The sequence below is a fragment of the Camelus bactrianus genome, chromosome 6, assembly GCF_048773025.1.
Source record: "Camelus bactrianus isolate YW-2024 breed Bactrian camel chromosome 6, ASM4877302v1, whole genome shotgun sequence".
Classification (NCBI taxonomy): domain Eukaryota; kingdom Metazoa; phylum Chordata; class Mammalia; order Artiodactyla; family Camelidae; genus Camelus; species Camelus bactrianus.
In genome coordinates, this window is record NC_133544.1 from 22,907,973 (window position 1) to 22,928,950 (window position 20,978).

Genomic DNA, 20,978 nt, shown 5'->3' on the forward strand with positions numbered 1-20,978 from the left:
TGGAATGACTATGTGGTGGGGGCTGTGCTAGGTGGCGAGGGGTCGATCCGCTGAAAGTTTGGCCAAACATCCACTCCTGCGCCCAGGGCGAGCATATTGGCATCGAAAGGGTTTCAGCGCCATCGGGGTTGTTTGGGTTTCTAGCTCCAGGAGGGCGGGAGGCAGGCGCTAATGGGGGATTTTAATTTCGTCGCCTCAAATGAAAACGCTCTTTGCAAAGAAATAGCCAGGGCAGCCAGAGTCGGCGACATGGGCTAACCAGGACCGGCTGACCCTGGTATTCCGGCTGCGCTCCCCACCATCCCATCCATTGCCTAAGCGCTTGTGTGACTGTATCGATTGTTGTAATTGATTCTTCTAAAAAGCCAGGTGGCAGCGGGTGCGTATGTGTACACACAGATACACACACACACACCAACACAGATACCCGGGCGTACACAGATTACACATACAGAATCACACACCAGGAACACCCCCCTACACACACACACACACACACACACACACACACACACACACACACACACACAAGCAAACATCACGCGACCCGTAAGCACACATTCCCCAAAAGCGTTTTGGGTTGCCGGTAAGGTCCCTGAGTATTGCCCAAGATTCGGGGTGGGGGGGAGGGCGCGGAGAAACGGGAGGTGAAACAGAACTCCCAGTAGGTCATTTCTATCTGTCCTCACTTTGTATCTTCCGCTTTCTCCTCCTGGGGGTGGGGGGTGGGTCTGAAGAAGAAATCCCAAACCTGGGCGCGTTTCCGCTGCCATAAAGGGGCAGAGCCCCTAGTCTCCTGCCCTGACCCCTTACAGACTGAGAACAAGCCCGGACCTCGTCCTCCTTGTGCCTGACCCCTGGGCCCCTGCTTGGTCATGGATTAGGGACGAAAGGAGGGGTGATCCGAGGGACATGGATTTACATGGAGTAGGACGAGCAGACAGCGCCGGTGGAGCGCCCTATGGCGCCCCCTGGACAGCTCAGTAAGTCTTCGTCTCACCCTGGGCCCCTTAGGAATGTAATCGAGGATGCTCGCCCTGAGGCTGCTCAACGTGGTGGCCCCCGCCTACTTCCTGTGCATCTCCCTGGTGACCTTCGTGCTGCAGCTCTTCCTCTTCCTGCCCAGCATGCGTGAGGAACCCGCGGCTGCCAGGCTCTTCTCGCCCGCTCTACTCCATGGGGCACTCTTCCTGTTCCTCTCAACCAACGCCCTGGGCAATTACGTCCTGGTCATCCAGAATTCCCCGGACGACCTGGATGCCTGCCAGGGGACTGCAGCCAGGAGAGCCCCGTGCCCCCCGCCCAGCACCCACTTCTGCCGAGTGTGCGCCAGAGTCACCCTGAGGCACGACCATCATTGTTTCTTCACGGGGAATTGCATCGGGAGCAGGAACATGCGCAACTTCGTCTTGTTCTGCCTCTACACCTCTCTGGCTTGCCTCTACTCCATGGTGGCTGGCGTGGCCTACATCTCCGCAGTCCTTTCCATCTCCTTCGCCCATCCCCTGGCCTTCCTCACACTCCTTCCCACCTCCATCAGCCAGTTCTTCTCCGGTGAGTGGGCCTTGGCAGGCAGGTTGGGCCCTACACAAAGACCTCCCACCCAACCCCAAATTTGCCGGATTAAGCCAAAAAACAAACAAAAAACAGGATACCCAGTTAAATTGTAATTTCAGATAAACAATGCATAGCTTTTTAGTATAAATATTTCCAAATATTGCAGGAGACATACACTAAATTTTTTTTTACTTTATCTGTTTGAAATTCCAAATAACTGGGCATGCTGTTTTTCATCTGGCAACCTTCCTCCCGGCCCCCATCCTCACTCATCATCTCCTCCTTGCTTGCCCCTGTCCATTTGCTCATAGAATCATGGCAATCTAGGCAATACACCTGTTCTGTGCCAGGCGGGACTGAGTGCTGGCCATCCCTCCATGCAGCCTATGAGGTACACCCATGCTATGACCTTCCTCTGACTGAACCCCAATCCTGCTCACACATTCCTCCATGGACTTTGCCCTCCAAATATCTTGCCAACCAATCATAATAAGATGACCAGAGTGCCAGGCCAGCCCCAGCAGAAGGCTGACCCCGCCCTCCTACCCACCAGGCTGTTCTCTAGGTTGCAGATGGCTCATGGCAAGGAGCATCCTGGTTGGAGATGCAGCCATATTTAATGACACCATTTTCACACCACAGAGCCAGGGGACTGTTGTGGGATCTGACCCTCCAGGAGGCTCTTACTTCTGAAGGAGCCAGGCATGTGGGCCTTCACTCTGGGGCTCATTTGGGTACCCTGGTGAGGACTGTACTTTATAGTGTACCCCAAGGAGAACTCCCTAATACTAGGCCCAGAGGGATGCTGTTTCTAGTGGCAATTCTTACCACTCTACCTAGACTTGAAATTTGTCCCTTTCTCATTTCCTTCACTCCACCTACCTTGGCCTTTGATTCCTAACTTGGTTCTTACAGTTGTTAGGATGGATGCCTGTGTTATCTCCATTTTCATGAAGAAACTGAGGCTCAGATGGGATTAAATGGCTGCTCAGGATCTTACTACTTCTAAGTAGCAGCCTCTGGCCTGCCTCCCAGGTCTTTAGACAACCTAGAGCATCAGACAGAATACAGCATGTTTTTTCCTCCATTGACCTTTTAGGGACAAAAAAAAAAAAAAAAAAAAAAAAAAAAAAGACAGCATGCAGCTACTTCCTGAGAACCTCAAAGCATCTTGATATGCCTGGGCTGGACATTCATAAAATCCTGCCCTCCTCTGGGGGAAGTCATCATTTCAGTCTTTGTTGAGGCTGCAGCCCATTTCTTCACAAGTGTAGAACTTTGTGCCATTTGGCAGTGAGAACACATAGGCCCAGGAAGAACCCAGCTGTGAGGGTTGCCTTGAGGGCTGGTGGTTGTGCTGGGCCCAGAACGCAGAGCTCTCGGGCCTTCTGGATCCTGGCGCTAGAATCGAAGGCTGCTGGGACTGAAATAACCAGGACGGGGGAGGGTAGGTGGGCGGGCTAGTGGGTGGAGTGTGAGCACAGGCAGGTGGAGGAAGGAGGAGAGCCAGAGAGCCTGATTACACTTTTCTTTTCCAAGTAGTTTCATCACATAAAAGTGGAGGCTTCCCAAGGGAGGATCTTGAAATGGTTTGCTTTGAGATAAGCCTGGGCTTGAGGTCTTGTCCATATGTGCTAGGTTTGGGAGACAGGAAAGTAAGGAAGAGGGACCTCTTTGCTTTGCTCTGATAGGGGGACAGAGCTAGTAGGTGCCTATCTTGGGGCCCAGATCCCTGTTCCACCAGAAAAATGAGTCCCACTGTCTTTAACCTTCTTACCATACCCATTAGGGAAAGGACGCCAAGATTTCTAATCTCCAGCACTCCCATCACATCTTCCTCCTCTGCCAACCTTTCTCTTCTCCCCAATACACACCTTACCTGTTCAGCTTCTCCCTTCCTTTCCCTTCTCCCCCTATTCTCACCTCAAATGGTGGAGGGCACCCTCTCTCTCATCTGCCCAGGAAGCCAGGTGGACAGGAGGGTGTAAAAAGGGCCAAATCATTTAATAGGTTGAGCTGTCCCCAGCTGTGATACTGCCCCTGAGTCATGGCTGTGAGTGTGGGCTCTGGGAGCTAGAAGTGGAAGGGGTCTTCTAGTGGCTGTTGGCTCAGTAGATTTTAGGTGTTGTCATTTCTTTTGGCTTCGTAGGGTCAGTACAGGTTGCATCACCACTCTGAGCCTCATTCTTCCTATCTGAGGAATGGAGATGACATTATCTAGCCTGTGTCATGGCACTTGGATAGTATGCCAGTGTGGTGGGTGCCAGAAATCCAGCAGAAGGGAAAGTGGGCTAATATTTGTTGAGCAACTATTATGTGCTACCCACTGTGCAGGTCTCATTTCAACCAATCCTCAGGACAAGTTTATGAAGTAGGTATTACTATATCCATTTTAGAGGCTCAGGAACCAAAGGCTTAACAAGGTCAGGTTGCTTTGATACCACACAGCTGGTATGATTCCAACCCCAAGACTTGGACTCAGGGCTGCTCACCCCCAGAGCCCATATTCTTCCCACCACACCACACTGCCTCTCTGGGGCTGCCTCTCTGAAGTTGCTTCTCGATGAATGAGCCACTGTGGGAGGGAGGGAGGGAGCTTTCAGTCCCTGGAGGTATATCAATGATGCTGGGTGATGGTCTGTCAAAGGTGCCATAGGTCCTATTTTGTGGGAAGCAGGGGTGGAGAGATTGGGTGGATGGTGTGACTGTTCAGGCCCGTTAGAAAACTTTTGTGATTTTCTAAAAGAAGCAGAACTATTATTAAATAGTTCAGAGGAGCTGAGGCATCCAGGCTAAGCAGCTTCAAACACTTTGAGAGAAAGCAGGTCCCCAGAATAGCCTTTTGTAGCTGCTGCAAGGGGCCGGGGAAAGGCCACAAGGTCTTTTCTGCCTGCCTTGATTTAGTGCCAGAAAAAAAAAAAAAAAAAGTCTGTGGAAAACAGCTTCCATCAGCCCGGGCTGGTCCCTGAGGCTGAGTTGCAAGGCAGGCTCGAGCTTGACATCTCTGATGTTCTCACATCTCAGCTTGAGGGCCATCTTTGCCTGTCAGCATTCCTGCACCCCAGAGGGCACCATGGTCTCAGGATCCTGCATCCTGCTTGTGGTTGCCTGAGCTAACCTATGCTGACAAGGAAGAAGTGGGTCAGAGACATAGCACAGCCCAATTGAGTCTGTGCAAGTGGAGGGGCTTCTCAAAATGCCAGCTGGACTGAGCTTCCCATCCCCTGGGCAGCAGGACTTATTTGTCCCCTAGTTTGCAAAGAGAAACCTGCTATCAAGGCTTCTAGGCTGAGGGCATGAGGGGGCTGCTAATGAGCTAACCTGAGTCACGTCCATATCCTCCTGGCTACTGAGTCTACCACTACTCAGAATGGAAAAGTTTTAAAAGCCCAACCCCCAGGGGTCTGGAAATTGAAGCCTGGGGAGACGAGAAGAGGTGTACAGGGCCAGGGAAAGCAGGAGAAGGGAGGGATGTGGCTGAGATTTGCAGAGGCTGAACAGGTTATATGGTGGGCTATCTGGCAAGTACCCTTATCTCACTGGAGGAGGTGGTGGTGTGCAGGAGAGAAGAACTGAGGACGGCTTTTTAATTCTCCCCTGGGCCCACCACCCTGGTTGCTGGGCAGGTCAAGGCTGCCAGAGTTGCAGTCCAGCCAGGACTCTAAGCTCTGGAAAGGAGATGGAGAAAGCTTGATGGTCTTAGGAGTTAAACTTGAGCCCCTTTTGGATATACTCTCCTTATCTGTGAATGATGCTCAGCAGGGAGTCTGTGCTGAGTGTGAATCTGAACACTGGCCACTGCACAGACAATCTCCCTGAATCATGCAACCCTATGGAATCATTATTATTATACCCATTTTACATATGAGCAAACAGCAACTTGGAGAGTTTAAGAAATTTGTGCAAGACCACAGAGCTGGGAGATTCAAACTTAGCATGGGCTGACCACCCCAACTCTGAAGAAGAATGGGGCATCTCTTACTCAGTGGATATTTAAACTAATCACGGAGATAGCTGGTTTAGAGGGGTTTAGGGGAAGTCTGGCTCAAGGCAGGGGGTAGACCGATGACCTTGGGAGCTTCTTCCAGCTTCAGTAAGCTCTGACAGCACAGCTCTGGCTGAAAGTTCTGGTGGCCATACTGTCCTCTTTTTAACACTGACAACTGAATTATCCTCTAAGCGCTCTGCGCTGCCTTGAAGCTTGTGACTTATTCTTCTTGATGACTAGGCCCTGTTCTCCATCATGCTGTCAGTTTCCTGAATCTTCCAGCCAGTGCTCACAGCTCCAAAGAGAGAAGGCACTGCAGTCGACAGCTGCCCAGGCAGCGGCTCCCTCTCCAAGGTCATCAGCTCACTGCTCTCTCCTCCTGAGAAAAACCCCTCTCTCTGTGTCTAGCGCCAAAAGAGAAGGCAGAGAGAGATGGGTATCACTGACCCTAAGGAGATGTTAGCCTCTAGGCACTGCCCATAGAAGTTTCCTTCCTATCTCGCCCACGCCCCCAGTTCTCCTCTCTCGCCTCAGGAGCCATCAGTACTAAGAAAAAGTTAGGACAATGAGTTCCTCTCCCTCGCTTCAGCTCTGAGATTGCTACAAAATGTAGCTTCAATCTCATTAATCTCCTTCCCCGAGCGGAAAGCGCCTGCCTGGATCACAGTTCTGTACGTGGCCTGGGTGTAAAGCGATTCTGGTGTTTCCCCGCCCCCTGCAGGAGCTGTCCTCGGTTCTGAAATGTTCGTCATCCTCATGCTCTACCTCTGGTTTGCCATTGGCCTGGCCTGCGCTGGCTTCTGCTGCCATCAGCTGCTGTTGATCCTCCGGGGGCAGACACGCCACCAGGTGCGGAAGGGGGTGGCGGTGAGGGCCCGGCCCTGGCGCAAGAACTTACAGGAGGTCTTCGGGAAGAGATGGCTGTTGGGCCTGCTGGTCCCCATGTTCAATGTCGGAAGTGAGAGCTCCAAGCAGCGGGACAAGTAGCAGGCACTCTCATCATTTCTCTCCGTGTGTATCTTGACTCCTTGTGAACATAAGACTACGGAATCTTTGTCTCCACCCATGACCCACTACAACTTTAGACTGGTAAGGCCCTAGCAACCATCTCTGGTCTGTAACATATAGAGAACAGTGTTGGCTGATGGATCATGATAAGGAGGAAAAATGGCCACCCAGGCTTTGCTAGGCTCCCCGTGAGCCAGCCAGGTGGCTCCTGACTGTTCTGAGGCCTCTGCTCTTGTCTCTTTCCCTGGGGGTGTGTGCCTGGTTTGTCCATTCTCTACTGAGTTTTATGTCATCACTGCTATCTGCTAGAACTTTTCCTTGCAGCCCCATGCTAGGAGTGGGGAGTGGATTCTTACTGCCAATATGATGCTCCCCAGAACCTGGAGGTTGGCAAAAATGTTTAAAATTACCATGTATGAGAGGCAGCCAACTCAGCTCTGCCAACTGCTACCAAGGTTGGAAAAGGAGGGGTGTGTGTCCTCATTCCCTCTGTGGAATAGTGGACAGTGGAAGGAAAAAAGAACTCAGTAGCTTGCTGCCCATCCCCCAGATTGCAAGGCACTTCTCTGGTAGACAGGAGCCAATGGCCTGGGATTTCCAGCTGCTGTCCCCTCTCTATCCCAGGGCCTGGGTGGATGCTTCCTTTCCCTGGCACTCTTTCAGCCTTTCCCATTGGGCTCCAGCCTCTGGGTCTTTGCTAGATGCTGGGTAGGCAAGGAAGAAGGGAGAAGTAAAGGGAATACTGATAAACCAGAGAAGTATGTGACTACATAACTGTATAGAAGGGTCCACACCACACATTTGTGTGTGGGGGGGGGAGGGAGAGGGAGAGGTGGCTAGGAGTGTTGTTATGAAAATCGAGAAAGAATGGGAGGAGAGAGAATCACACAGGGGTTGGGCACTTGGATATTTGGGGGATGAGAATGAGAGGGGTAAATGAGTTCATTTCTGAAGGACAGTCTAGCAGCTAAAGCTGTTCGTTGTTTGAATGATTGCCTGGGGAGGTAGTGAGTACCTCACAACTGGAGGTATTCCAGAAAAGAATAGTCAGTCATCTGGCAGGCATGCTGTGGAAAAAAATTCTGCACAGGGCTAGGGAAAGGAAGATCCTTTCCCACCCCAAGATTCCAGTGTCCTCTTCATGACTGCCAGATCCAGAGGCAAGATCTGTGGAGATGCCTGTGAGCTACTTGCTTTCATGGAGGAGGGGGTGGACATGGAGGGTTCTGAAAATCATGATGCAAAGTTTTAGGGCCCCACCCAACCACCAGGGAGACAGTCTCTTGAGAGATAGGACTCCTAGGTACTAGTGCTAGTTGAGGGGGTTGGCATTTGAGGACAGGAAGGTGGAGCGTTGTAAGGGCAGCTGGATCAGTGGTGGGGACAGCAAAGCTGGAGGGTCATGCTCAACTCTGAGGAGTGAGATTGGGAGAACTGAGGCTCAGGAATGGGGATATCAGAATATAGGGATGCAACTGAGAGACCAGACCTGACTGTCTCTGGATGAGGGCACTGCTGTGTGTTCTGGGACCGAGAAGACCAGCCTCCTGGGCCATATGAGGGAGTGGGGACAACACAAGTGCCCCCTCTTGACTGAGCCTCAAGGCCAGTTTGCCATCCAGGCAGGTGGGGAGCTGAAGCCCACACTCTGCAGTATTCAGCTGGTGGCCACAGTGACCCAACCATTGCCGCATAACACCTTGAGTTCTTGAGCAGAGCTTGGGAGGACTTTATCTTGGTTCTGCCTTCATGCCCCCTGGAGAACTAATGTAGTAATGGTACCACCTGCTCATACTTCTATCTCTTATATTAATTCATTCATGCAGCCTACATGTATTCACTGAACACCAACTATCTGCCAAGTCTCTGCCAGGAACTGGTATACAGTGGTGCACAGTTGATGAGATCTCTGCTATCAGTAGCAACTTGTCCCTGTCCCCATGCACTGACTCCCACCTCCTGAAAAGTGGTCACTCTGCCATCTTGTTGGTCAGCAGGGCAGGACACTTGGAGGGGAAGGATGTGGCAGAGAGGATTGAAGGGGGCCCAGTCTTCCTGGATGGATGGGTCATTGGGGGACATCCTCACCCTCAGTTCTGGCCACACTTAAACAGTGGGAGTGGAAGAAATGAGAGGAGAGGCCCTGAGCAATCCAGGCCTTGGGTCTCTCCCAACCCCAAAGCTCAAGCATGGAAGCCAGCTCTGCCATTCTTGGCTTCCTGGAGGCTCAGCACTGTGAAGGAATAAAAGGAGATGTGTAGGGGGTCATCTTCTGGCTGATTGGTCAGTAGGGGGTGATGGTGGGGAGGTTGCCAGGTGTGGGACTTGAGTAACATTTGTATACATGGCCCTGTATTGTCAATGAAAAACATCAATAAAATATGTGGTTTTAAACTGGATTTGATGTGACTGTTTTGGCACTGTGGTTGGTAGCAGGGCTGGCAAGGCTGGAATGCACTGACACAGTCACACTAGCTGTTAAATTATTTAAGGTATTAAAAACACTTCTGTTCCAGTGGGTAAACACCCATTGTCCAGACTCCCTGAGTAATCCACCCCTGCTGTCCCAGCTGCTCCTGCTCCTCCCCTGGGATCCCTGGCTCACCTCACAAACCAGCAATGAAAAGGGAAATGCCTGGTACCTGCATGGGACCCACAGGACCCTGCTCCAGCCCTTCAGCCAGTTTCCACTGTGAGTGGTCAGAGTTGTGTTGTGTGGTTGGTAAAAGTGTGAATATCACCGCTGGTTGGTAGCAGGTCTACACGATGGAGCCTTGGAGTGATCATGGAATGGTAAGCATAGGGGAAATCACAGAGAAGCAGAGGGAGTTAAGACTAAGAGATGGGACCTGAGCAGAGGCGGCCTTAAATGCCAAAGTAAGAGATCTGGAATAAATTTGACAGGTAATAGGGAACCACTGAAGGTTTTGAGCAAGGGAATTACATGATTAGAGCTAGAGTTAAGAAAATGGAGCCTTTTCAGGTAGACTGGAAGTGGGACGGACCCGATAAAAGATGTTTGCTCTGATCTGAATTATGTAACCAGGGTCTGAGTGGAAATAGTGGCTGTGTGCTGGTAAGGAGGGGAAGGTATCAGAGCCACTTCACAGACATGGAGTATGACTGGAAGGCTGCTGGGGAAAGGCCATAAGGTGATCCTGAAGGTTAAGACAGGGTGATGAGGGTGACCGCAAAAGACAGACCATCGGGAGTATTGGAATTGGAACGACAACATAAACCTGGGTGGGGTTCATCCCCTGAAGAATTCACTGCTGTCATTGGCCCATCGGCTGGCAGCTGATGGTGTCATTCCTAACTAACCACTCTGCAACCCTGTGTAGAGGAAGGGGTTCAGAGCATCTGCAGGTAATACTTTATGCACAACTCTCTGACCCCTAAAGCCAGGGGGAACCATCTCCCTGTGCCAGCAGAGATCATAGATCCTCTGTCCTCTACATCCAGTGTCAGACAGAGTGAGACAGTGCCTCAGTATTCCCGTCCAACAAGTGGGTGCTCTGGCCCAGGTCCTAGAGTCAGATTAGGCAAAATGAACTACCACACTCTAGGGTTTAGGAAGCAAAGGAGCTTTGGGAAGAGGACATACTTGAGGAGACCTAAACCACATCCCCTCCACTATAATATCAGGTCCTGGCAGCCACCTTTTAGCAATCTCCCTCCCTAAGAATATGGTTGTTCCTATCACTCCATGCATTTTGTCCCCCAAATGTCCTGGCTCCTCTCTGTAACCTGTGTTCTCCAACTGGCCTCATTCCTCCCCTTCATGCCTTGCTTATGGGCATGCTCTCATGGATGCTTGGGAGGCAACCCCTCCTGCTGGGAGGAAGCAGGTGATGGGCAGGGAGAAGGATGCTTTGGTCCTGCCTTATCTGAGATGCTTTAGAGATGAGACAAAACCTTGGACCTGCACAGTCAGACGATCCTGCTGGTTGGGCAGGGGTGTCTGGGTGAGCTCAGCTGCTCCAGATGTTGGCCTCTGTAACTGTCCTATTCCCTTATTCCCCTCTCTCTGGGTAATGCTGGCCTAGGTCCTCCAATCATTCCCCAAACGTTCATTGAGGCTGACTCAATGCCAGGCATAATGCCAAGAACCAAGATGCAAAGATGAATAAGACCCTATTACCTGTCCTGAGGGAGCTCACAGGGAAGAGGACCAATCACAGATAGTTGTGATTCTGTGGCAAGAGAGCCCTGATGTGAGGGAGAACAGGGTGCTACAGAAACTGGGAGGAGAGCAGTCACTCTCTCTGTGGGTAGGCTGGAAGACTTCCCAGAGGAGGTGACATCTGGATCACACAGGATGACTAGGAGTTGGTGAGGCAGAAAATCAAGGCTGTGGGTGGAAGTGGAGATAGGAAGGACTGTGCAGAACCCAAGGATGCCAGGTGATTTCTGGGAATTGCAAGTCTCCATTTAGGAGTGATGGGAATATGAGTATGCGACTTGCAGAAGATTTAGATCCTGAGGGCATGATCCCATGGACCCTTCCTCCTCCCTCTAATTATTTCTTACAAAACCCTGGCTCATCCTAAGTCAAGGGTGTTTGGCCTGGGTGCATCAGGCATAAACTGATGTCTAGTTTTTCTAAATGATCAGGGTCTGCCAGGTTGGAGATGAAAAGCAGAGAGTCATGCTTATTGCCCAAGGTTTCAGCTCAAAGCTGCTGGAGAACTCAACTGGGAACATCAGAGATCTCTGAACCTCTCTCTGGGCCCCAAAGAGGGGCCTCTGGGAGCTCCCATCACTCTTTTCCTTCCCACCCTCAGCAAATGGGGTTTCTGCCAAAATGGCTTCCAAGAGTGAGAGTAGAATTTAAAACTGAAAACCCTGAAATGTAGGGATGACCTGCATGATGTACAATCTCCCGACCTGACTGGCAAGGCCCACATCCCCTTTGCGGCCCTCTGCATCTGGATGGGCAACCCCACGCCCCACAATCACATGTCTCTTCCATTAGCCTAGGCCTCTCCCAGCCCCACTAATCCCACAGGGTCTTTCCTCAGCTAGTTCAGCCCCAGGGGAATCTTCCCCTACACCTGGCAGCTCTAACTTACTCCTTCCTGTGTGGGTTTCATCTCCCAACTCTACTGTCTACTTAGAGGGCAGGACTGGAGATGGTGGAATCCTCTGCTTTCCTTCACACCTGGTGTACAGTGTACGGCACTGACACTCATCACAGTCATTCTACTGTGAGTGATAATGACCAGCCCTTACTGAGCATTCTCTGCATGTCAGGGCCTTCTCATATCCCCACTTTACCCACACTATTTATTCCTCACAGCAACCCCTTGACGTATGCCTTATTATTACCCTTATTTTCCAGGTAAGGAAACTGAGGCACAGAGAGCTTATATAAATTGCGCAAAGCCTTGTGGCTAGTAAGTGGCAGAGCTGGGATTCAAACCCAGGCTGTCTGCTCTTAAGTTTATCCTTTTAACTCAGACACTGGATTGTTTTTCTACTGTGGACTATTGCATATAGATATCCAATAAATTCCCTCCTGAAAAGTAACAAGGAGTTGGGTTTTTATTCATCCATTGATTGATTGATTGATTGATTCAACACATATATTGAGCACCTACTATATGATAGGCACTGGTGGGGACAGAGAAAGGAACTGGGCTTAGCTTCTGTCTTCACAGAGCAGTCAGCTGCTTAAGGTGACTGTGCAGTGAAAACAGGTTGATTTTAGGGCCTACGAGGTATATCTGGTCCCTCCAAGCCTGATGATTATGGCCAGTTGCCCTGGTGAAGCAGCTTCTTCCAGAGACTGATTGTGGAAGTCTGAGGACAGTTCAGCCTGGGGACCCTCCCCAGGGCTCAGGGATGGTGCTCAGCCAGGGAAAAAGACCTGAGCTATTTCTGGGCTTCTACCCTCCCAGGCAGTGTCAGGGGGACCCTCCCCTGCAGGAGGGGACCAGACCCTGCCAGAAGGCTGAGCACAGCTGGGCACATCTCACACTCACGCCTAGAGACCAGGGCAGGGGAGGTACCAAAGACCCTAAAATGGAATGGGCTCCGAGGACAAACAAACACATCTGCCAACGCTCATCTACAACATTTGGGAAAAGAGAAGCCTCTGAAGGGGCCAAAGGGATGGCTGGTGAAGTGAGATCACATGTTAATGTCCTCCCCACTGAAAGCAGTGTCAGCCCAATGCTCAGCAGGCAGGGAGCAGGGCACTGACCTGGAACCCGGCGCCAAGAGCAGCTGAGAGTCAGCACTGGGAGGCTTCCAGAGGGGATGCAGCCCCGTGTGGGGGCTCCTTCCCAGGGTCCCTGTCTCCAAATGCCCCTTTCTGGCCTGCTCGTGAGGCCTGAAATCCCTACCATCAATATCTCCTTAAAAATAGCATCATCCCCCTCTTTCAAATTCTGGGATTTGCTTGAGCTGCCTTCTTTTTCTGCCTGATAGCCAGCTGAGGGCCAGAAGCAGACTGAATGGGGGATTTCAGATAAAGAGGAGGGGAGAGTGGATTCCAAGGCATGAAGTGGTCTGAAGGGAAGGAGACCCTGCATGAGCAGTGGGAGGGGAGCCAGCCTGGGAAATTTCTCCGCCATATGGGGCAGAACTAGGTCTTGAATGGGCAGAAGTGGGGCTGGGGGAGGCTCACGTATCCCCTATCCAGTAAGTGGCATCTTGGAAAGATCATTGCTCTGTGAGTCCAGAGTGCCCAGGGGTTCTGCTGCTGAGTCCCCATGTGACCCTGGGCAAATCACTGCCATCCTTGGATATTGGACTCACTCAGACTTATCAAAAATTGGACATTCTTGGCCCTCAATGGTCATTGTCAGAATGACCTTCCTCTAAAGAAGCAAGCACAGTTCTTTTTTGCCACAGACTCCACCCCTCCCCCCTGTCCAATACAGAGCTGCCCACACTTTTTGCAATGCCTGTTTGGCCCCTGGAGGCTTCTGAGTTTGTGACTCCTGGGAGGCTAGGCTTCAGGAGAGCTGAGTTCTGGTCCCAACTATGCCCTAGATATGCTGTGTGACTTTCCACAAGCCACTGGGCCCAGCCTGGCAAACCTCAGCCTAGTGTGCTGTGCTGTGGGCAGCTGGGGAGAAGGCAGGAAGAGTGCTTTGTAGAAAAAGCAGTGAAGGGTATGATTTCAGAGCTGGAAAGACAGGGAAGGCAAAACGACATGAATTTGATTTTGATGGATTCCAAGCCAGCAGAGGTCACCAGCAGCAGGAAAAGGGCTGTTTCTGCTTTTAATCAGACTTGCAAGGATTGCTCATATGGTCCAGGTGAAAAGAGCCTGAGAGACTCGAGGAGGGAGCCAAGGAGGCGGCCAGCGGAGCGAGCAGCCGGGCCCATGCACCTGAGCACGCCTGGCAGCTGAGGCTGAGAAATCCCTCGCACGTGCTGGGTAATTAATAAACAGAGGAGCAGGGAATGGGGGACGACGCCTCGCCAAAGAAAGGATTTAATTAGCAATGCTTTCAGGAGAGAAAATTAAATCACAGGAAACAATGGTGCACTCCGAGAAACAGGAAACCCCTAAACCGATTCCTCAGACCCCCGCGTAGGCCAGGACAGCAGTTCCACACAGGCCCTGGAATTGGGACCATGGACACGCAGCGCTGGGTCTCAGCCTCAGATGGGGCTGCGCTACCCCGTCGCGCGTGGCATCCAGGGGACCTGCCAGGGCCCGCTGCCGTGGCTCGGCTCCGCCAGAAGGGGGCGCCCACGCTCCGCAGGCCAAGGTGGGGCGCAGGAGGGCGAACCAAGACCTGTCTGTAAGGGCTGCTGGGTTTCTTGCCTAGCCGAGCCACAAAGGGCTTCGAGGGGCAGAGGGCGAGATCTGGGCCCAGACTGGTGCTGCTAATAGTGGTCTGACTCGTCAGAAAAGTGAGAAGAACCAGCCTGATCCAGAGAAATGGGGCCCGGAGTGGGGAGGGTATAGCTCAAGTGGTAAAATACATGCCTAGCATGCGTGAGGTCCTGGGTTCAATCCCCAGTATCTCCAAACCCCTATCAAAAAAAACCAGTTTATTACGATTTCATAGAGAAATGGGGCCAGGGAGTGTGAGGGCAGGGCAACCTGTCCACACCCTGGCCCCTCCCCAGGGCATCACCTCCTGGGAGGTTCTTAGAACTCATGACCTCGCTCTCATCCCTGCTTCCTCTCTGCCGGCACCACCTTCCCCATCCCATTCCACCTCCTCCCCACAATCCCGACAACCTGGTAGTGTTTTTACTTGTAACTTGTAACCGCCATTCTTGACCTCATGCTAGATGGGGGCCTTCTGGTGAGTACCTAGCTTAGGGAAAATCACTGAATATGACCACAGCCCAGATCTGCCCAAGAGGAAACGAGTTCAGAGAGACAGAGGAAGTCACCCAGGAACGCACAGCTTTTAAGTGATGATGCTGACATCATACCCTGTTGGCCCCTGAGTGCTTGTCCAGCAGGGGAGCTTCTGTTTTTTTTATCCCTCGTCCATAGCACAGATCTTCTCTCATATTATGCACTCAGTAAGGATTTATTGAATGAATGGCAGGTGTTTCCTTGTTTGTCAGAGGGTTGCTGAAAGCTGATAGGCTGTGAGGATGAAATGAGGTGGTGTGTGTAAATATCTGGCACCACACTTGGACCACCGTGAGCTAGTAAAAGCTGGTGCCAATGTTTCTCAAACTTGACAGTGTGCAGGAATCACCTGGGGACCTGGTGAAAATGCAGATTCCCAATCAGCTGGGCCTATGATCCTGCATTTCTAAGAAGCTCCGGGGATGGTGGTGCTACCAATCACACTTCCTGCCCTGTGTGGGGCGAGGCCCTTCTCCCCCTTGCCCCAGGCCCAATCCCACAACAGGGAGCCATTGCAATAGCTCCCAGTTTTGTCCCCACATTTGCGATCCTCTGAGGAGCTATAAAAATGACTGATGGGGGTGGAGTAGGGGAGGTCCTAGCTCCTAGAGAATCTGACAGAATTGGTCTGGGATGTGGCCTGGGCATCAGGATTTTAAGAGCTTCCCAGTGGCCTCCACTCTGCAGCCAAGCCTAGAACCGCAGCACTGGAGGTGCCTGAGGAGAGCGGTAACGTGAGCAAGGCGATTTGAAGACATTCACCTGATACAGGTGTGGAGGACGGACTGTGTGGAGACTGGAGGCTGAGTCACCAGCTAGGAGGTTGGGCCAGGTGTGAGATTTAGGATTCTGGCTAGGGTGAGGCCTGCAATCAATCCTGACTCCTCAATAGCTCCCCACCCCCTGGCTACATAGCCCAAAATAGGGGTGAGGCCTAGGATGGGCTGGGAGAGCATGCTTGCCAAGTACTCTGCAGGGTGTGTACTAAGGAGGGGCTGTATTTTCGGTGCAGCAGGGTGTGGGAGGCCGGCTAGGAGCTGGGCTGATTTGATGCTCACTGCCTGGTAAGTACCACGTGAAAGGCTGACCCTGGACTGAGGATAGCTCAGCTGGCCCCACCCTCACCCCGCGAACTGCATGTCTCACCTGCAGTAACAATCTTTGATTATTGTTTCTTGAACACCTCCCCCGCCTCATGTGGGGTCACTGTACTAGACACTTTGTACCTTACTGCACAATAACCTTTAGAGTAGAGAGTAATCTAACAAATGAGGAAACAAGGACCAGAGAGGTTATGTAACTTGCCAGGATCACACAGGCACCAGATCCCAATCCAAAGTCCTATTTCCATCTCATCATGATGCCTGTACTTATGCTTTTTCCTATGGCTCAAATGCTGTTTCCCTTCCTCTTAGTTTATCTAACCTCCACCCTACACCAAGGCTGAGCTCAAATCTCAGCTCACCTTGCATTCCTTCCCAGGTCTTGGAAGGCTCCTGCCACTCTGGTCTGTAATTGGCCTGGGGCACCAGCCAGGCTACCTTGCATTGTTCCTCTTCCCATGAGTCACATCTCCTGGCTCAGCTGTGAGGGCTCCAAGGCTGAGGACCACATGTGTCTTTCTGTAGGCCCCGGGACTCAGGAAGTGTTTGGTACTGCCAGGGCAGGGCCCACAGTGCAAAACTTAAGGAGGTGCTCAGTCTTGGGGTGGTGTGAATGCTTCTGCTGGCAGCAGCTGGGGGAAGGCTGAGGAAAGCAAATACAGGTACTGTTGTGGGTGAGCCCAGAAGTCTGAAGGTGTCACCAAACAGGATAATCCACTTCCTAGTGTGCTTGGTGTGGGAGTGAAACTTATCAACTAATTAACATATTGTGCCCCTATCAACACTTCTGATCTCAACTAGGAGTTTAACATGAAGGACTCTTGCCCTAATCAAAAGGTGCTAAAACCAAAGGTTAACTTTTGACATAAAAGTAGAAGTGAGTAGGCCTTATCACCTTGCCCAGGCTTACACACCCAGCTCTGGATGTATAAGACCTGTTGAGACCCAAACCATCAAAGGGGCGATTGACTAATTGATGGTCATTGCTACCCTCCCATCAGAACAGAATCAGGGACTGTCTATTTCATTTACCATTTTATACCCTACAACCAGGTCAGCATCTGGGACATAAATGTATTGACAATTCGATGTTATTTGTTACTCTGAAATAACAATGACAACGTCTTGGTCGGGTAAGCTCCAGGAAACATTAAAACTTTCAGAAGTGGAAATGATCAGGGTTGGAGAATACTAATTTGGGTGTGAGATGGGGGTGGGGGGTGAAAATCTGAGTAGTGAGGACCACATCTGTGGATCTTTAAAGGCCCCCAAAGTGGGACCTATCGTGGGACTGACCTGTGCTGTCAGGTGCCGGCTTACCTCTGACCCTGTGGGTCCCAGAGCACTTTTTCCCGTCGATTAAAAAAAAATATCAGTGTGGCAGAGTCATGTACCACTGAGTATACGCTCTCTCACATTTCCAAACTCCCTGCAGTTGGCAGGACCAGGAGGCTTGTCCTACCACTGCCACCTGACCCAACTAGTACAATCGGCAACATTAATAACTTACCAGCTAGGGTCTTTGTAGCACAGGCTTTCTGAGCCTCGGGAAGTGCTTCAAGAATGCAAGCAGCACAAGCTTCCAGATACATCTTGACCAGACAAGCATCGGCTTGAGGCTTTAAAAAAAAAAGCTTTCACTTTAAAGTTACCCTGGCCCCTCTTGGTCTGCCAGAGCACCAGGACCTCCAGTGAAAGCATGCTGTCTAAACCAGGCCTGTGACTGCCTTGTCAGCCGGAGGTATCCTGGACTGTTTGTTTTGGTGATTCACTGCCCTTCCTCTGTGTGTTTTGCTTAAGTGAACACTCATTTGCATTTCCCCAGCAGCCCAATGACAGGTGAGGAGAAGCCCAGAAGCCTTGCTGCAGAACAGATGGGAGTCAGAATTAATCATTCTCTAGGGAGACCACTGGACCTCCAGAACCAGGCTTTCCTGCATTGGTTAAACAGGATGCAGTGCCTACTGAAGTTGCATTTTTTTTTATTTGTGGGTATCTTTAAGCTTCTTCTCTTCCCCTGACGCTGGGGAGGCAGGAATTTGTATCAGGGGCGAACAGAGATGGTGATTTCCGCCCAGCTCTCCGGTGGGGTATTAGTATGGTTTTACTGTCTGTAAGTAGTCGCAGATCTGGGTTTCTCAGCCAGGACCCAGGAGCTGCTGTGCCTTCAGCCCCAGACTGAAGATGGGCTCCAGGCTAAGCACTCCCATCTGCCAGGCCAGTGGCCAGGCTTGTGGGTGCCCCTGGAGAACAGAGACAGAGGCCCTAGCCTGCCTCCATGATAGAGACATTTACCAGAATTAGCGAGCAGTCCTGCAAGGCCACTGCAATTCCTGAGATAAAGTGAGGCTTTAGGAAAATTAAAGGAACCTATTTTTACTTTCATGCTCTCGAGCCACTCTGAAGGCCTCGCTGCAAACGCTAATCATTCAGCCTGGTTGGGGCCCTCACGTGGGCTGGCCTCGGATCTGACTTTCAGTTTTTATTCCCTTTCATTTCCTAACAGCTTCCACCCACTCGCTGTGTTAACGTTGTACTCCACAGGCTTTTCTCTCTTTCTTTCTCATCTCCTCCAGATGCTGTAATTTGAGGCAGGAACCACACAGACTGTTCTTTCAAGCAATTCTCTAATGTCTTGCATAACTATCTTTCAGAAAGAGATAGGAAAGCCATGTGTTATATATAAGAAAGGAGGAGGAGAAATTCTGAGAGGAAAGAGTCAAAGTGGTCACAGGAGTCTGTGGACCCACAGAATATCTCCTTCCAGGAAACGAGTCAAAGCCTGGGTTGAGATTGGCCCTCTTCCCGTTAGTTGTCAATGAAATTCTGGTAGAAGATATTGTTAACAATTCCAAGCAAATGACAACCCTTAAAGGGTATAATGCCGCTACCTGAACTCCCTTGCTGGGTTTGTGTGCAAGGAGGCTGCCTTGCACTGTGGAGCAATTTAAAAACACTATGGAGATACCACTTTTTTGTACTTCACCATAGTCTCAGGATGTCAAGTAGACAGCAAGGATTGCTCCACTTCTCTTATGATAAAGGAGACTGAGGTAGCAGAGATAAAGCTGCTTCCTGCTACCTCTTTCTCTCCAGCTGCTCTGATTGTGCTGTCCCCTAGGCAGACCTTTTCCTATCTCTGATCTTTCTCCCGATGGGGATTGAAGGGTGATACCCAGGGGCTGGTGCCAGAATAAAGTCCTCCCGAAGTACCATGACATCTGCGTAGTCTGTGACTATTTACCATTAAAGTACCATTAAACCAACCTAAGAGGCTCCTCATAACACACACAGAAACAAAGGAAGCTTCCTAGCACGGCACACAGAGCAGGGCTGCTGCAGCACCACACAGATCCACAGGAGGCAAAGGGACTGGGCCAAAAGAAAGGTTTTTAAAGGTTGAGGGAGAGAGATCGGGGACAAAATAAAATCAAATTGACATACTCTCCAAAATATAAAACGTGTTATGCCTTTGTCAGACAAAAGAGCTATTTGCAGATGATTGACTAGGAAAGGACATAATTATTCTCTGTTGAGGCTAATAATTCTTTGTTCCAGAGCAGTGTTTTATATGGGAGTTAGTGAGTCCACGTTAGCTGCAACCAGGTAATCACAAGAAAGGCAAAACCAATGCAGGCTGGCAAAATGCTTCTCCCAGAGTCACAGATAGTAAGTTTAAAATTTGTCAGAATACTTTAAAATCAACTCACCAGAGCACTAGGAACCTATGTTGCAGGCATCCCAGGGTTTTCTTTAAAATTTAATCTATTACAGATAGTCCCCTACTCATAATGGTTCAATTTAAGATTTTTTGACTTTACGCTGGAGTGAAAGAGACGGGCATCCTGTAGAAGCCATGCTTTTTGAATTCTGACCTTTTCCCGAGTAGTGACGTGTGGTACATCCTCTCGTGATGCTGGGCAGCGAGTGCAGCTCCCAGTCAGCCACACGATCACGAGGGTCAACAACTGATACACTGACCGCCATCCCGGACCCAGACGACTGTTCTGTCTTCAATTTCAGTACAGCAGTCAACAAAGTATGTGAGATACCCAACACTTTATTATAAAACAGGCTTTCTGTCAGATGATTTGCCCAGTTGAAGGCTAATGTAAGTGTTCCAAGCACAATTAAAGCAGGCTGGGCTAAGCAAGCTATAATGTTCGGTAGGTTAGACATATTAAATGCATTTTCGACCTAGGATATTTTCAACTCATGACAGGTTTATCAGCATATAACCCCACTGTAAACTGAGGAAGATTTGTAATTTTATGGCTTGCCTGTAAAACAGCTAGAGGTCTTACAAATGGTTAGAGTTGGGAAGAACCGTGGAGAGAACCAGTTCCAATTCTTCATTATTCAACTGAGACGAGTGATACTAGAGGTTCAGTGACTTATCCAAAGTCACCCAGTTAATGAGTGACAGATGTGACAGGTGCCTGCAGACCTTTAGACCCCACTGCACCAGGCTACAATCTGCAGTGATGTCATGAAAGGGTATTGAACAGACAAGTTTGCAAACAGGCATGCATCCGAGCTGGACAAGCATTTCCACACACAGGAATCATGCTGAAGGGCCAGGGACTACAACGTGAACAACAGGGTTCTCCCAGCCTCTCAGGATCCACATTGTGGGCTCTCGTGTCTGGATTCCATCGCTTATGGGAGGATGGGCCTCTATTTCAGGAGGGGCCTCCTCTAGCCATTAGTACTCATTTTTTCATTTTAGTGATCCTACAGTCATATTTTTAAAAGTTACTTAGAAAATTGTGTAGGACAGAAATAATGCTATTAAGAATTAGACTATGGCAACCCTCCAGGCCCATAAATGAGGATAAGCCTTTTGTTTTTCCAGTGACTTAAAAATCCCAGGAAGGGTATCCTGACTGGCCTCAGAGAGCAGGGAAAGACTCTGCACATCTTCCTCTTGAGATTCTCCAGGTGAACCCTGACGAAGAGGAGCAGAGCCTTAGGAATTAACTTAGAGAAA

At 50.5% G+C, this 20,978-nt stretch overlaps 1 protein-coding gene across 1 annotated transcript; it reads left to right on the forward strand.

Annotated features, from left to right (window-relative positions):
* Positions 1–917: 917 nt before the first annotated feature.
* Positions 918–8,811, forward strand: ZDHHC22 (zDHHC palmitoyltransferase 22). The gene is made up of 2 exons (XM_010947905.3): positions 918–1,554; positions 6,267–8,811. Exons 1-2 carry the CDS (start codon positions 1,029–1,031, stop codon positions 6,530–6,532), a joined length of 792 nt encoding a protein of 263 aa, XP_010946207.1. The 5' UTR covers positions 918–1,028; the 3' UTR covers positions 6,533–8,811.
* The last annotated feature ends 12,167 nt before the right edge of the window (positions 8,812–20,978 follow it).

Bases quoted from the DNA above. Each gene is read 5' to 3' on its own strand.
- ZDHHC22 (XM_010947905.3), top strand. From the start codon at position 1,029: ATGCTCGCCCTGAGGCTGCTCAACGTGGTGGCCCCCGCCTACTTCCTG. The intron at 1,555-6,266 runs GTGAGTGGGCCT...CGCCCCCTGCAG, and splicing joins CATCAGCCAGTTCTTCTCCG to GAGCTGTCCTCGGTTCTGAA.